The sequence below is a fragment of the Schistocerca gregaria genome, chromosome 1, assembly GCF_023897955.1.
Source record: "Schistocerca gregaria isolate iqSchGreg1 chromosome 1, iqSchGreg1.2, whole genome shotgun sequence".
Lineage (NCBI taxonomy): Eukaryota > Metazoa > Arthropoda > Insecta > Orthoptera > Acrididae > Schistocerca > Schistocerca gregaria.
This window is the reverse complement of record NC_064920.1, coordinates 301,130,918-301,146,352: the sequence shown is the minus strand read 5'-3', so window position 1 is coordinate 301,146,352 and position 15,435 is coordinate 301,130,918. Positions and strand designations below refer to the sequence as shown.

Here is a 15,435-nt window from a genome sequence, read left to right as displayed (position 1 = left end):
GAGGTGCCGGTCGAAAGTCACGCCCAGATACTTACAGTGCGAGACCATGGGATGGGGCCTCCCATGATCTGCACTGGTTGAAGATCCCTTGGTATCCGGCGACGTGTAATAATAATTGCCTGGCTTTTTGTGGCGTTAAATTTCAGGCATCACTTTGTTGCCCAAGCTCCCAATACGTCGCACGCCTCTTGTAGGCGACAACGAAGGATATTGACCTTGAGACATCATGCGTAGAGGGCAGTGTCGTCCGCATATAGTGCTAGCGACACTCTCTGCGTCCTAGGTACATCTGACGTGTACAGGGTGTACAACAGGGGTCCAAGGACGGATCCCTGCGGTACTCCTGCACGAACAGGCCTATCTGTGGATATTCCGTCTCCGGCGCGGACACTAAAAGTGCGATTTTGCAGGTAGGATGCAATGAGTTTCACATGTGGCGTCGGTACCCTCAGTTCAAAAAGTTTGAATAGGAGGCCCTCATGCCACACGCTGTCGAAGGCCCTGGAGACGTCAAGGAGTATCGCCCCTGAATACTCCCGGCGCTCCAAGGCACCCATCGCATTTTCTACTAACCTCAAGAGCTGTTGCTGTGTACTATGCCCCTGCCGAAAACCGAACTGTTCGGGAGGCCTGAGTAGCTCAGGTTTACATGAGATAAAAGTCGTTGGACATAAATACGCTCAAAGACCTTTGACATTACTGGGAGGAGGCTAATACGTCGGTAGTTTTGTGGCAGCCTTGCATCCTCCCCTGACTTTGGGATGGCTACCACCTCTGCATGTTTCCATACAGAGGGGTAGTCCCCAGTTCGCAGCACATGGTTGAATAGCTCGGTGAGCGGCTGAATAGCAGGAGGGGGGGGAGCTGCGGTAGCATAACTGCCTCCACTCTGTCACTGCCACCGACTTTCCTGGTGTTTAGGGTTCGCAGTTGGTATTCAACCTCCTCCTCAGTGATAGCAGCTATCTCGTCCTCTGGAGCTGCCTCTGCTGCCAGGAATACAGGCAGACGCTCGTCCACTAGTTGTACATGTTCTGCGTCTATGCCGTCCGCTACAGGTGTGAAGTTGGCCGCGAACGTGGCAGCCAGGGAGCTAGCCTTGGCGTCTGGCTCGCAAACCACATCCCCACCAACTTGTAGCGGAGGTATACGCTGCCCTTTCCTAAGAAGCCTCTTTGTCGTTTGCCAGGCAGAGCCATAATCAAGGCGGAGCATGGCCACCCTCCCTGCCCACTCTCTATTGCGATGGTTTTCAACCGCCACTTTAATGTCACGTCTAAGCTGGTTGAGGCGACGTTTAGTGGCGGCTTGCCTCGTGATTTGCGATTCTCGGAAAACCCTATTTTTGTGGCGTATGGCTTCCAGAATATCAGGAGGGAGCTGGCGTGAACATTCAGGCGGCCTGCGTGGTCCCCTCGGTGTTGCTGCGTCTACAGCTTGTAGCGCAACCTCAGCGAGCCGTCGTATCATCTCATCAGCTCCTACATCACGTGGGTGAGGAACAGTATCGAGATCGTCAAGTATACTTTCCCGATACTGCTCCCAATCCACCCTGCGAAGCTGTCTACGCCGTTGTGGTGGCTCTGTTCCCTGGAGATCAGTGTCAAAAACCACGGGGACATGATCCGATGATAGTGTGCACCGCCACATCGAGTACGTCAGCTAGACCTCTGTTGTGGGGATAGATGGTTGGGTCATAGAGGCCCACCACGATCCCATTGTGCTGCCATACTACACGTAGTAGGAGTCGTCCACTGGTATTAGTGACTCTTGAATGCCACTCCGCATGTTTCGTGTTTAGGTCCCCGGCGACAAAGAGTTTCCCACGAAGGGTCATCAGTGTCGCGAAGTCAGCAGGATTCAGGAGTCCCCTGGGTGGTCGGTAGGCTGCCATAAAAGTGATCTGACCCTCTGAAGTTTGTACTGCTACAGCAGTGGCCTCAATCGTAGCAAGCTGAGGCACTTGTACTACGTGGTGCTTGAGAGAGGTTTTGACATATACTGCAGTACCTCCCCCTGCCATTAACCTATCTGTTCGGTAGCAGGTGTAATTTGCTGCACGAACGTTTACTCCTGGCTTTAGATGTGTTTCGCAGACGAGACAGATGTCTACTGCCTCGTCATACAGAAACTGGCGAAACTCACCAGCCTGAGTTCTTATGCCGTTTGCGTTCCATGCGCAAACTGTCAAGCTATGAACAGGTGTGTTATTCATGGTTTTGCATGGAAACCTGTTGGTGGCCGGCTGCTAGAGCCGTCTGCACTGCAGCAATCAAGAGCTGCGGTAACTGCGCGAGCATCTCCTTGACAGTTCTGAGAAGCGAGCAAAGCTCAGCTTGCAAATCTGCAGGAGTCTCCTGGCTTGCTGAGGTTGCAGATGCGATCGGCTGCTCTGGCTGCCGTCCGCTCCCGTGGGCGGCTACAGCTGCCGGCTCCGTTTCGCTCTGCTGTGCTGCGCTCTGATTTGCTGGCGCGAGCCGCTCTCTCTCTCTGTTCTCTGCCGTCCGCGCCCGGAAACGACTTCCTTTGAGGCGGGGCGAGCGTCACTCACATCAGCCCGCTGGCCGACGTTTTCAACCTCGGCACGTGGGCGTGTTTTGATAGCATCGCTAACCTGACGCGGTCTAGCCGATTTAGCCTGAGGGGCAGATGCGGTAGCCTTTCCCCTCGCGATTTGGCTAAAACTAAGGCCAGGGGTCACCCGTCTGGCCGGAGCATTGTTGGCACGCTGTTTAGCGTCCGCCTTCTTAAATGTTGCACAGCCACGATAGCTGGCAACGTGCTCCTGTTCACAGTTACAGCACTTGCGTTTTACGTCCTGTGTCTGTTTAAAGTCACTGCTGTGATGCGGGCCTGCACATTTCACACACTTGGCCGGCGTACTGCACCATCTCGCGACATGGTTAAGTCCTTGGCACTGGTAGCACTGTGCCCTCCTACCCCTGCCGCGAAAACGTTCCACAAGCACATTTCGAATATTTGCAACTGTTGTCAGTTGAAATATTTTCCTGTTTTCGGCATTATCGACTAATATGACCTGGAATAATGGCATCTGCTCGTTTATTCCGGGCGTGTTCATGTGAGAGACAGCCCTGACACCGTAACCTAGTTCCTCTAACTCCTCTTTTAGGTGGTCCGGGTCCATTTTGAATGGGAGTCTGCGGAAAACCACCTTGAGCAGTTTCAGTGGCTCTGTAGAGTGGGTATAGTTGGGCACTCCCATTTCCGCAAATACTTTCATAAGAGTCACATAGTCCTCTGTATCTTTGACAGTGACCTTATACGTGGCCCTGCCGGCGGTTTTAAGAATAAAGTTGCTCTGCACCCTACTTTTCAAGAGCTGTTGAAAGCTTTTGAAATCAGCCGTCCATCTGACGACGATGGGAGGAGGGGCACAGGTCTTTGGCCTAGCCGGTTGTTCGACACTCGCGTCTATCGGCGCGTCCGTGATAGTAGTATACCTGCTGGTTGTCGCTAGCGGTGGAGCTCGTGTGAGCTCTGCTGCCCTGGCAGTGTGCTTCCTGCTCGGCACCTGGAAGCCGTCGTCGGTGGAGCAGCGGTCGCCGGTGGCGGCCTTGGTGCCCACCTGTGACGCCTTCTTCTTAGTGCGCGTCCTAGGCGCCTTGCCCTTCGAGGCGGCCGGTTTCTTTGCTGATACCTCAGCGCTATCAGCGGCGGGGCGCTTCCTTGCGGTCGCGTATCCCGGCGGTGCGTGTGCGTGACCTCCTCCCGACCACTCGAGGACACGTCCACGCCCACGTCCATGCTCGCTTGCCCACTGTCTGGTATGAGACCTTTCAGTAAGGCCAAGCTCTTCTCAGCCGCAGCAGCCTCGGTAGCACCGGTGCAGCTAGTAACCGCGTCATCTGCGTGCGAGACAGGTGTCTCGTCCGCGACGCAGCGTTCGCTCGCACCGTCGGTGCAGGGGGCGGGTACCACTGGAAAACAGCCAGGGTACGTCAGTGGCCCTCCCCCTACATCAAGTACTCGTGCCACTGTGTGCGGGAGCCAGCCCCCGTCCACATCACACGTAGAGCTACGATGATCACCTTGGGCTTGCGGAGCCGAGGCCCCGTCTGCCGACGATACGCTCCTAACATTCGACATCGCAGCCACTATGGAGCGGCAACGCTCCAACAGGTCGTGGTGAGCGGGCGCGGACCGTAGGGGGAACGCTTGGTACCGCAGACCGTAGATGAAACCCCCAGGAGCCGGTTTGGTGGGCGCGGACCGCATAGGGAACACCTAGAACCGCAGTGGACGGAAAACGGAGCAGCAACGCTCCAGCAGGTCGCAGGGAATGGGCGCGGACCACAGAGGAAGCGCCTGCAGCCGTTGGTGGAGGGGGAAGGCCATAGGCATAAATACTGGACCAGGTCCACTCGAGGAGCAGTCTCAGGTCGCACCTGATGAAGGTTACGAGCTACGTGACCGAAATATTGTGCAAGTACGACGCTGATATCTGGCAGAACACCTGACAACCCAAGATGTCATTAGATCGCCGGGAAAGCCTGAAGAGTTACAGTGCTGTCATTACTGTGTTACAGAGATTAATTTGAAGGGAGTAACACTGATGTAGGTGAATAAATAAAATTGTTTGCAGAAATGAAAGATTCCTGTTACTATTTGAACACACCTCATAAACTTTATTGAATTTGATTTTTTATATATATCCCATGTTTTTTCAGTTAACACATTCCACATTCTAACAAACTAATGATCCTAGTGCAAATAGCACAATCAAAGGCAAACTGCAGTTTCCAGTATTTGTCAGGGGATGTGGAACTTATGCCATTGTTCACAGACGGGATACTGGGAGGACACTGGACAAGGGAATAGGAGCTTATCAGTATGCACCATCAGACATAAATAGTGGGTGAAGATTGGAGAAAATCAAGGATGACAGCATGATCAGAATCACTTGAGTAGGAAACACAAATGAAGCTGGTTGCATGATTCATTCTACACCGAGGAAAGTGGAGAATATATAGTATTACACCTGCCAGATGTCTGTCTCCCTTTGTCCTGCATTCGTGCTGCTTCTGTTATGTTCTGGCATTGGATAGCACTGGTATGTACTGCACATGGACATTTCATTTCTCAATCTGGCTCTTCTATGATAAATTACGAGGGCAGCTGAAAAGTAATATCTCAGAGTTTTTTTATGTGAAAGCTCTTTAAGTCTTTTAAATAAAACAAATGTTATTAATATTCTATATGTTTATTATTCATGTCTTCATATTTATTTCTCAATATAGTAACCTTGGCAATGAACACATTTCTCCCAAAGAGAGTCTACTTTGTTAATACTGTTACTGTAGAATATCTCAACCCTGCTTGCACCACTATCAACATTAAGTACTCGAAGATATTCTTCATGTTTTGGAAACAGATGAAAATTGGACAGTGCCAAATCAGTACTGTATGGAGGATCATTAATGACAGTGAACCCCCAGGTGTTGGATTGTTGCATATGCTGCTATGCTGCTGGCATTGTCATGCCAAAGGAGAGGCTGCTCCATGTGTGGATGAACTCTTGAAATCTGAAACTCAATTAAAGCACACTGCTTCTCACATACTAACACACACTATCCAGTTACAACCTGTCAAAAGGCTACCTTTTGCAGCACAGACTGCTGCAAGTCATGCAGGAAGACATTCAATAAGGTACTGGAAGGTACTGACAGGTATGTGGAGTCATGATGACTCCAGTGCTGTGAACACTGGTCCAGGTTTCTTGGTTGAGGATCAATGGTGCATACAGCCTGATAAAGGTGATCCCACAGGTCCTTGATTGAGTTTAAATTCAGGGAATTTGGTGGCCAGGGGAGTACGGTAAACTCGTCCTGGTGATCTTCAAACCAAACACATACACTGCAAGCTGTGTGACATGTTGCACTGCCCAGCTGGTAGATGCCATCACGCTTGGGAAAGAACAAATTGAATGTTGGGATGGACATTGTCCCCTAGGATAGATGCTATACTTGTGTTTATCCAGTGCACCTTCCAGAATGGCGAGATCACTCAGGGAATGCCACAAAAACATTCCCCAGATCATAGCTATTGCAGAGTATTTGCTTTCATACATTTCACACCATAGAAACAAATGGTCATCTGTCTCATGATGCATAAAATGTGATTAATCTGAAAAAGCAACCTGCTGCCTCTCAGTGGACATCCATTTGTGGTATCGGCGTGCAAATTCCAGCCTTCATCATTGATGAACAGAAGTCTGCATGGTTGCATGAACCAGACAACTGTTGTGGAGACCCATACACAACAATGTTTACTGAATGGTCATCGAGGAGACACTGTTGATAGCCCATTGTTTCATATGGGTAGTCAGTCACTCAACAGTTGCATGTCTATTTGCCTGTAAATGTCTCTGCAGCAACTGTTCATCTCTGTCATCAATGACCCATGGTGCACCACTGTTCCCTTGGTGGCAGTTTTGGATAGTGTCATTTTGCCATGCATGGAATACCACTGCCATGAACCAAGTAGCCTATGGAAACCAATATCAACAGTAAATCGATGGCCGAAAATTGAGTAAAGAGAAAATGTTACAATCATCAGTAACATTAACTCCAATCAATACCAAGGAATAAATCAGAATTTGTCTTGAACATAACATACACGTCAGGACTGTTTCTCTGGTACCCTTACCTTTCTGAATGTGAAACTTATCATCGTCAAACAGATCCTCAATTTTCTTTTCCTTTCTTCTCTATATCATTCCACTGTCAAGTCACATTAATGTGACCACATGGCAAAAGCTTGAATAACAACCTTTTGCAGCAAGGACCACTCTAAGATGTGCAGAAAGAGAGTCAATAAAGAACTGGAATGTACTGGCATGGATGTGGAGCCATACTGTCTCCACTGCCTTAGATAGCTGTGCTAGATTTCTTGTTTGTGGATCAATGGCTCGAACTGCCAGTGTGGTCCCACAGTTTCTTAACAGGATTAAATCCTGGGAGTTTGAGGGCCAGGGGTGTATGGTAAATTCATCCCGGTGCTCTTTGAGCTATGCATGTACACTGCAATCTGAGTGAAACTTTGCTACGTCCTGATGATAGATGTCATGCTTAGGGGAAAAAAAGACTGCTTGTAGGGGTGGACATGGTCCCCAAGGCTGGATGCACACTTGTGTCGATCCATTATGCCTTCCAGGATGATGAGATCACCCATGGAATGCTCTCTGGCCCAGACCCTTCTGATGATTATTGCAGGGCAGTCAGTTGTTCAAGAGTTGCGCGTCTATTTCCCTGCAAGTATCTCCACAGCCATCATACAACCCTGTCATCTATAGCCTGTGGTGCACCATAGTTGCCCCAGTGTCAGTGATAGCGCCATTTTGTCATGCAAGGTATACTTTAACCTTGGCAGTAAGCGAACAGTTCACAAACTTAACCATTTCGTACATGCTTTTGGCCTTGGCCCAAAAGGCAACGAAGGGCAGTGGTCACATTAAAGTGACTGGAACATGTATTTATAGCAACTTTTATGAACGAGTTGATGGTGTGATAGTTCTCACTCTTATCTGCCCTTTCTCTTTGTGGGTTTGTGTGGATGATATTTTTTTTTTCAAAAAATCTGTCAGTATGTCTCCAGACTCACACACCATCTGCAATAGTCATTTGGTTACCTTTTCCCCTCAACGATTTCAGAAATTCCAAAGAAATGTTGTCTGTCCATTCTGCCTTATTTGATTGCAAGTCTTCCAAAGCTCTGTTAAACTTGTACTGTACTACCGGATTCCCAGCTCCCATATCAGCTCCCATTTCTACCTCAATCACATCAGCAGACTAGTCCTCCCCCTTGTAGATACCTTCAATGTACTCTTTCCACCTATCTGCTCTTTCCTCCATATTTAACAATGGAATTCCCATTGCATTCTTAATACTGACACTCTTGCTTCTGATTTTAGCAGAGGTTATTTTGACCTTTTCTGTACACTGAATCAATACTTTTGATGATAATTTCTTTTTCAATTTCTTCACATTTTTCTTCAGCAATTTGCCTTGGCCTTCCTGCATTTTCTGTTTATTTCATTACTTAGTGACTAATATTTTTGTATTTCTGAATTTCCATGAACATTTTTATACTTCCATCTTTTGTTGATCAGTTGGCGTGCTTCTTATGTTATCCAAGGTTTCTTCACAGTTCCCAGCCTTGTACTCATATTTGTCTGTCCCACTTCTGTAATTGCCAGTTTTAGAGATTTTCATTCCTCTTCAACTGAACTGTTTACTGTAGTACTCATTATTGGTGTATGTATAGTCTCAATGAGCTTCAAACACACCTCATCATTCCTCATACTTCAGTATCCCAATTCTTTGCACCCTGATTCTTCCATCTGAAACTGATAAACTGTGACCTAGTCTTCATCATTACGAAATTGTAACCCAAGTCTATACCTGCTCCTGGATAAGCTTTACAGTTCATTATCTGATCCTGGTATCTCTCTGTCTGACCATGATGTAATCCATCTGGCATCTTCCCCTGTCTTCAGGCTATTTCCAAATGCACCCCTGTTCTTCTGATTTTTTAACACTATTCGCTATTACAAGCTGAAATTTATTGCAGAACTCATTTAGTCTTTCTTCTCTCACATTACCACACAACACCTTCTTCTATACCTTTCCCTACTACTGCATTTCAGTCCCCCATGACATTAGATTACCATCTCTTTTTATATACTGAATTTCCCATTCAATACCATCATATACTTTCCCTATCTCTTCATCTTCCGTTAGTGACATCAGCATGTATTCTTGATCTATTGTTGTTGGCATCATTTTGCTATCTATTCTGATAGGAACAACCATATTACTGAACAGTTCACAGTAATTCACTCTCTGCTCTACTTTCCTATTCACAAGCAATTCTACTCCCATTATACCATTTTCTGCTGCTGTTGAAATTACACGGTATTCATCTGACCAAAATTTCTTATCTTCTTTCCATTTCATGTCACTGACCGCCACTAGATCTAGATTGTGAGTTTACATTTCCCTTTTGAGATTTTTTGGCTTCCCTGCCACTTCCAAACTTCTGACATTCCATACTCTATTTCCTTTCCATTCGTTATTTTTTGGCCTTAACACATGAGAAATGTAAAAGCTGCTATCTGATTATGCCAACCAGATTTGATTACTTTGTATAGTCAATGCCACCCAATAACATTAAGCCAGGTGCTGGTCCACTGTGATGATGATGAGTGTGGTGTGGCAACGTTTCTGCTCAGAGTCTCCACACACAGGTATATCCATTGTGATGTCGTGTGCAGATCTGGAAATTGCCTGAAAGCACAACATGGTGTCACTCTTGTGTCCAGTGTTGCTGTTGGATGCACCAGTGATTTGTGCCTCTCTCTACTGCTGCACCTATGAAGCTACAACAATGGTCACTGTAATGAGAGTCCATAGTGCTCCAAACGTGCTTGCAGTTTCAAGTGCCTTTCTGTAAACAAGGCCATGGCCTGGTTCAAGGTAAGGCTCCATGATCCTGCACAGTGCAGCGAACAATCTGTCCATCCTTTTCAGTGCTGGTTGTGTGAGGCCATTGAGATCCAATATGACATTAAGTATGGGCCTCCTGAAGACACTGATATTTACATGACTGTTGTGGGATCCCGATCAATGCAACCAGCAATATCACAGAATGATAAACAGCTGTCTTGATAGGTCACACCCCTGATGTAGCCTATTTCCAACGAGCAGGTTAGATGTTTCTCCTTCTTGCATGAAGCACAACACGATCCTTTCACCACTAGCCAAGATTCCAAATTGATTTCTGAGTAACTCACTGTGGAATCTTTCTTTATGTACTGTATTTAAATGGCGTTAAATTTACCTAAATTGTGTGACTGTGCTGAAATGCTAATCATTTACATATCCACTTATGTAGTACACTATGTGGCATTCTGATGTTTGTTGCATGCTACTTCCAAGGTGTTGCATTTTTAGTGACCATAATTGTAAAATTCAAATGTGTAGATAGTCTGTATGTTGCAATATTTCCCAGTGAGAAAGTGTTTTAAAATTGATAACTGACGTATTCTGAACCAGAGTGAGAGATAGCAGCTATGGTTCATGAGATGTGCAAAGAAATAAGCAGCCATGACAACTAAAGTGGTTTAATCTGATGCTAAATTGCTGGAGGCATAATGATGTATTATGCAGCAAACTGACCTGCATGGGGTCTGTTGTGAGGAGGGTGACATGGTGACCCCGAGAAACAAGTGCCATGGCAATGGCTTGGATGGGAGTCTGGTGGCTGATGGATGGTGTAGGCATCACAGCAAGCACGCGCGCTCCCTCGACATTGCTCCAGGTGCCCATTAACATCCACACCCACAGACACGCCAGCCACCGCGGATCTACTGCCATTTCACACCTGAAAATAATGAACAACACTTGTAAGAACCATTCTAAATTAATAAAAGGTTAGTTCATCTGTTGTGTTCAACCTAAGTCGTGTTCAGCATCACAGCATTTTGATGTCGTCAACAGGTCAGAGACAAATCTACTGCTGAACGTCCAATAATTTGACAACAATATGGAAACACCACGAGAAATATATGCTTGTATATAAATCCAAATGTTGGCCACATCTGCAGGTTACACTTGTATTTGACCACGAACGCCACCAGTGCAATGTCTTCAGTGTGTTGCAAGTGTCAACCATGGTCAGAAGAGTGTTCTATGTATAGGGTGGTGCACAATAACTCACCCGATTGAATTTTGATCTTACAAGTATACTATTGGGGCAATAGCTTTCAAATTGTGCGCTGAACTTTGTGCAGTTCATGGAAATTACGCCAGATGTCGTTATGAGTTCATCACTTCCGTTATGAATTCACCATTTCAGTTTGCCGCGATGGCCGACAAACGATGGTTGATCGTAGCACAAAAGATGAAGATTGTGTTACTGTTCGTGGCGACAAACAACATTACATTGACACAAAAAAGGTTTCATGATCATTTCAGCACACGGTGGACTCCCAATCCACAGATGATATGCAGATTACATAAAAAATTTGAAGGTACTGCATCTGTTATGGAGTGTCAACAGCTACATGCACGTACCGTATGTTCGCCGCAAAACATTGAAGCAGTTCGAGTGGCTTTGATTTGTAGTCTGAGTAAATCAACCAGAAAAGCCAGTGCCGAGTTGAGAATTTCACGCTGATCTGTACAAAGAATTATTCAATCCGACCTTCGCTTGTATCCACACAAGATGACTGTGGTGCATAAGCTTACTATGAGAGATAAGCAGTGGAGACTGCAGTTTGCAAGGTGGGCAATCGAGCAAGACCAAGAGGCAGTGCTACACAACACATGGTTTTCTGATGAAGCTTGTTTTTACGTGAATGGTATTGTGAACATACAGAACGTTTGATTCTGGGCACGTGAACCTCCGTGAATAATCCACACAAAAGACACCTATGGAGAGAATGTGTGAATGGGTTGCAATGTCAAGCCACGGAATCATTGGTCCATTCTTCTTCGATGCTATAGTAACCTGTGAACGCTATTTACACATGCTGCGAAACCAGTTCTTTCCTCAACACATGGCCTCATGTCTTCCATTGGAGACACAATGGTTCATGCATGATAAAGCAAGCCCCCATACTGCCAACGTTGTGCTTCATTTCCTACACGAAAGAATTGGCCTTAGGGTATTGTCAAACAGATATCCTGGACGTTATGCAGGAGGAGGAATGTGGCTGCCCCACAGCCTGGACATTAACCCATGTGACTTCTTCCTTTGGGGGTTCCTTAAAGAGAAGGTGTATCACAGAAAACCAGAAAAGGCAGTGCAGTTAGGGCCATCATTATGGAATTATGCTGCGCCATTCCAGAAGGTTTGTGTCGGAGAGTCGTCACAAAAGCACGTGTGTGACTTGAGGAAGTTGTAAACCAAAACAGCAGTCATATTGAACATGTGATTAATTAGGTTTTATTCTTTACTTCTACGTCAATAAATTTCAAATCTTGTCAACAACAAATGTGTTATTCACGAATCAAATCAGGTGACTTATCATGCGCCATGCTGTAGTTGTGGGTGCATTATTTTGGAGCTAAGTTCATTCGAATGTGTGCAAATTGTTCGTGGTCGTTTTGTGTTTCAAGGGTCACAGTATCGAAGATTTACACTGAGGTGACAAAAATAATGGGATAGCGATGTACAGATATACAGATAGTGATAGCATTGCATACAGAAGGTGTAAAAGGGCAGTGCTTTGCCAGAGCTGTCATTTGTGCTCACGTGATTAATGTGAAATTGTTTCCGACGTCACTATAGCCGCACGACGGGAATTAACAGACTTTGAACGTGGAATGGGAGTAGGAGCTAGATGCTTGGGATATTACATTTCGGAAATAATTAGGGAATTCAATAGTTTGAGATCCAGTGTAAAGAGTGTGCTGAGAATACCAAATTTCAGGCATTACCACTAACCATGGACAACGCAGTGGCCGACAGCCTTCACTTACCGACCGAGAGTAGTCAGTTCTAACAGGCAAACAACAGTGTGAAAAATAACCGCAGAAATCAATATTGAATGTACGACGGACGTATCTATCAGAATAGTGCGGCGAAATTTGGTGTTAATGGGGTATGGCAGTAAACGACAGACATTTGCTGAGAGCACAGCATTGTCTGCAGTGCTTCTCCTGAGCTCATGACCATATGGGTTGGACCCTAGACAACTGGAAAACTGGGGCTTGATCAGATGAGTCCAGATTCCAGTTGGTAAAAGCTGATGGTAGGATTTGAGTGTGGCGCAGACCCTACAAAGCTGTGGAACCAAGTTGGCTACAAGGCATTGTGCAAGTTAGTGGTTACTCTATAGTGGTTTGGGCTGTATTCACATGGAAATAAGCTGGGTACTGGTTATTTTTGGCTACTTGGAGACCATTTGCAGTGATTCATATACTTCATGTTCCCAAACAACGATGGAATTTTTGTGGATGCCAGTGCACCATGTCACCAGGCCACAACCGTTCTCGATTGGTTTGAAGAACATTCTGGGATTTTCGAGCGAATGATTTGGCCACCAGAGAGCCCAACATAAATCCAATTGGGCATTTATGGGAGTTAATCGACAGTTCAATTGCACACAAAATGGAAGGCTACAGAGAGAGTATCACTCAATATTTCTTCAGGGGATTTCCAGCAATTTGTTGAGTCTGTGGCATGTTTATTTGCTGCATTACACCAGGTAAAAGGAAATCCTATACCTACTATACTAGGAGGAATCCCATGACTTTCGTTACATACCTACTATACTAGGAGGTATCCCATGACCTTTGTTGCCTCAGTGTATGCCTCCGTGAAGGACAGTCACTGAATTGGATTGTGACAAAAAGTAAGAAATCAAAAGCTATGAATGTCACTGCAGAACTGAACAATGAACTTGCGAACCCTGTCAGCACCAAAACAACACTATGGTAGCCCCATAACATCAGAACTGCAGGGCAAGCAGGAATTCCAAAACCACTCATCAGTGATGCATTACTCATAACAGGGAATCGTGATACCAAAGCTATAAAACTTGATCTATGGAGCAATGGAAGGATGTCATTTGGTCAGACGAGTCTTGTTTCACAGCGATGGAAGGATGTCATTTGGTCCAACTTCTGGCCGAATTTACATCCTAAGGATGAAATATAGTGTGGGTTCAGTGATGATTCGGGCAGCCATATTGTCGTATTCCGTGGGCTGTATGGCTACACTGAAAGGTCGCATTACTGCCAAGGATTAAGTGGCCAATTTTGCTGATCAGGTCTATCCCACGGTATATGTTTTCACCAATGGTGATCTCCCCCAACCATCACAGTCATCAGATCTCAATAGTACTGAGCCTTTGTGGTGGACTTTGGAGGAAAGATTGCATGATCACTGTACACTTCCAACATTTTTTCAGGCATACGTTTCCTTTGAAAACCAATATTGTATTAGGCATAGTAATGTGTCGTGTTTTCGGCGTTTTCATATTTTTGTCCAAACCCTATGCATAAAGCCCCTTCCCTAAGATAACGAAAACTTACACATGCATCACGTCGTCGCAGCACTGGCTAGTCAACTGGACTGTGGACACTCCTTGCTGGCTCACTGTTACAGTAGCTGGCCTTTTAAGTTATTGACCAACTGCTGTCATAGATGGATTTACTCTCATTATGCTTTTGTATATTCAAAAGCACACATCTTCGATCATTTGTTTGTGTGTATGAAGAGTTTGTGCCTTGGCAAAAAATATACTTTGTTTTCAACTACGTTAATAAAAACTTTGTAAAGTGGCAAAATATTTTTAAACCGCAATTTCTTAAAATCACTTGTCTGTAATATAGTAACACAACATCATTGATGTGATTAATGTATGCCGAAAGGATTGAGTATTGACTTACAGAGTATTGACTTATTGAAGTTCAATGTAAAAAAATGTTCAAGTGTGTGTGAAAATTTATGGGACTTAACTGCTAAGGTCATCAGTCCCTAAGCTTACACACTACTTAACCTAAATTATCATAAGGACAAACACACCCAAGGGAGGACTCGAACCTCCGCCGGGACCAGCCATTTTAACTTCGGGAGAATGGCAATTTTTCCTTTAGACATTCAGTATAAATATCACCATGAAGTGTAAATAGAAAATGTATAAGCGGTGGTGGTGGTCAGTGTTTAACGTCCCGTCGACAACGAGGTCATTAGAGACAGAGCGCAAGCTCGGATTAGGGAAGGATTGGGAAGGAAATCGGCCGTGCCCTTTCAAAGGAACCATCCCGGCATTTGCCTGAAACGATTTAGGGAAATCACGGAAAACCTAAATCAGGATGGCCGGAGACGGGATTGAACCGTCGTCCTCCCGAATGCGAGTCCAGTGTGCTAACCATTGCGCCACTTCGCTCGGTCATGTATAAGCGCCTTCAGAGTTTGGAAGCTACTCTTAACTGAAATACCAAGTAAATACAGTAACGTATTTTTGCGCAATTAATGAATTATGGCTGTTATGTACAATAGTACAAAGTTAATCAGAAAAGCGTTATATTTACGGCACCAGTGACCTCTCAAACCTTTGATTAACACCAAAAATAAAAACAAAGCAGAATTGTTGATACAAATGCCTTACTTTCCAATGCATCTTCAGGGTGTTGTAAGTAGTAAAACACACACACTCACTCTATAATTGCTTTTAGGTATGCACTTAGCCCACTACAGTGGTAATAAAACGATGACGGTTGCCAAGACGAGCTGCCATGTCAGCTCACATCTGATTTCTATATACAACAAAAAATATAGCTCAATAGCAATTTAACAATTGTTTCACTTCTTCATTTACCTTCTACGCAACATTTTTATTAGCGTGTTTGTCGACCTCAAATGATTTCTACCAGAAATACATTTTATACTCAAGATTTGTGGGAC

General features: G+C 45.4%; 1 protein-coding gene across 1 annotated transcript in view; it reads right to left on the bottom strand.

Moving 5' to 3' along the window:
* LOC126342104 (UDP-glucosyltransferase 2-like) overlaps positions 1 to 15,435 on the bottom strand; it is a 136,282-nt gene that overhangs the window by 59,647 nt on the left and 61,200 nt on the right. The window contains exon 2 of the mRNA XM_050001826.1: positions 10,197 to 10,401. Coding sequence (XP_049857783.1) covers positions 10,197 to 10,394 — 198 coding nt within the window. The 5' untranslated portion in view covers positions 10,395 to 10,401. The remainder of the gene's footprint in view (positions 1 to 10,196; positions 10,402 to 15,435) is intronic.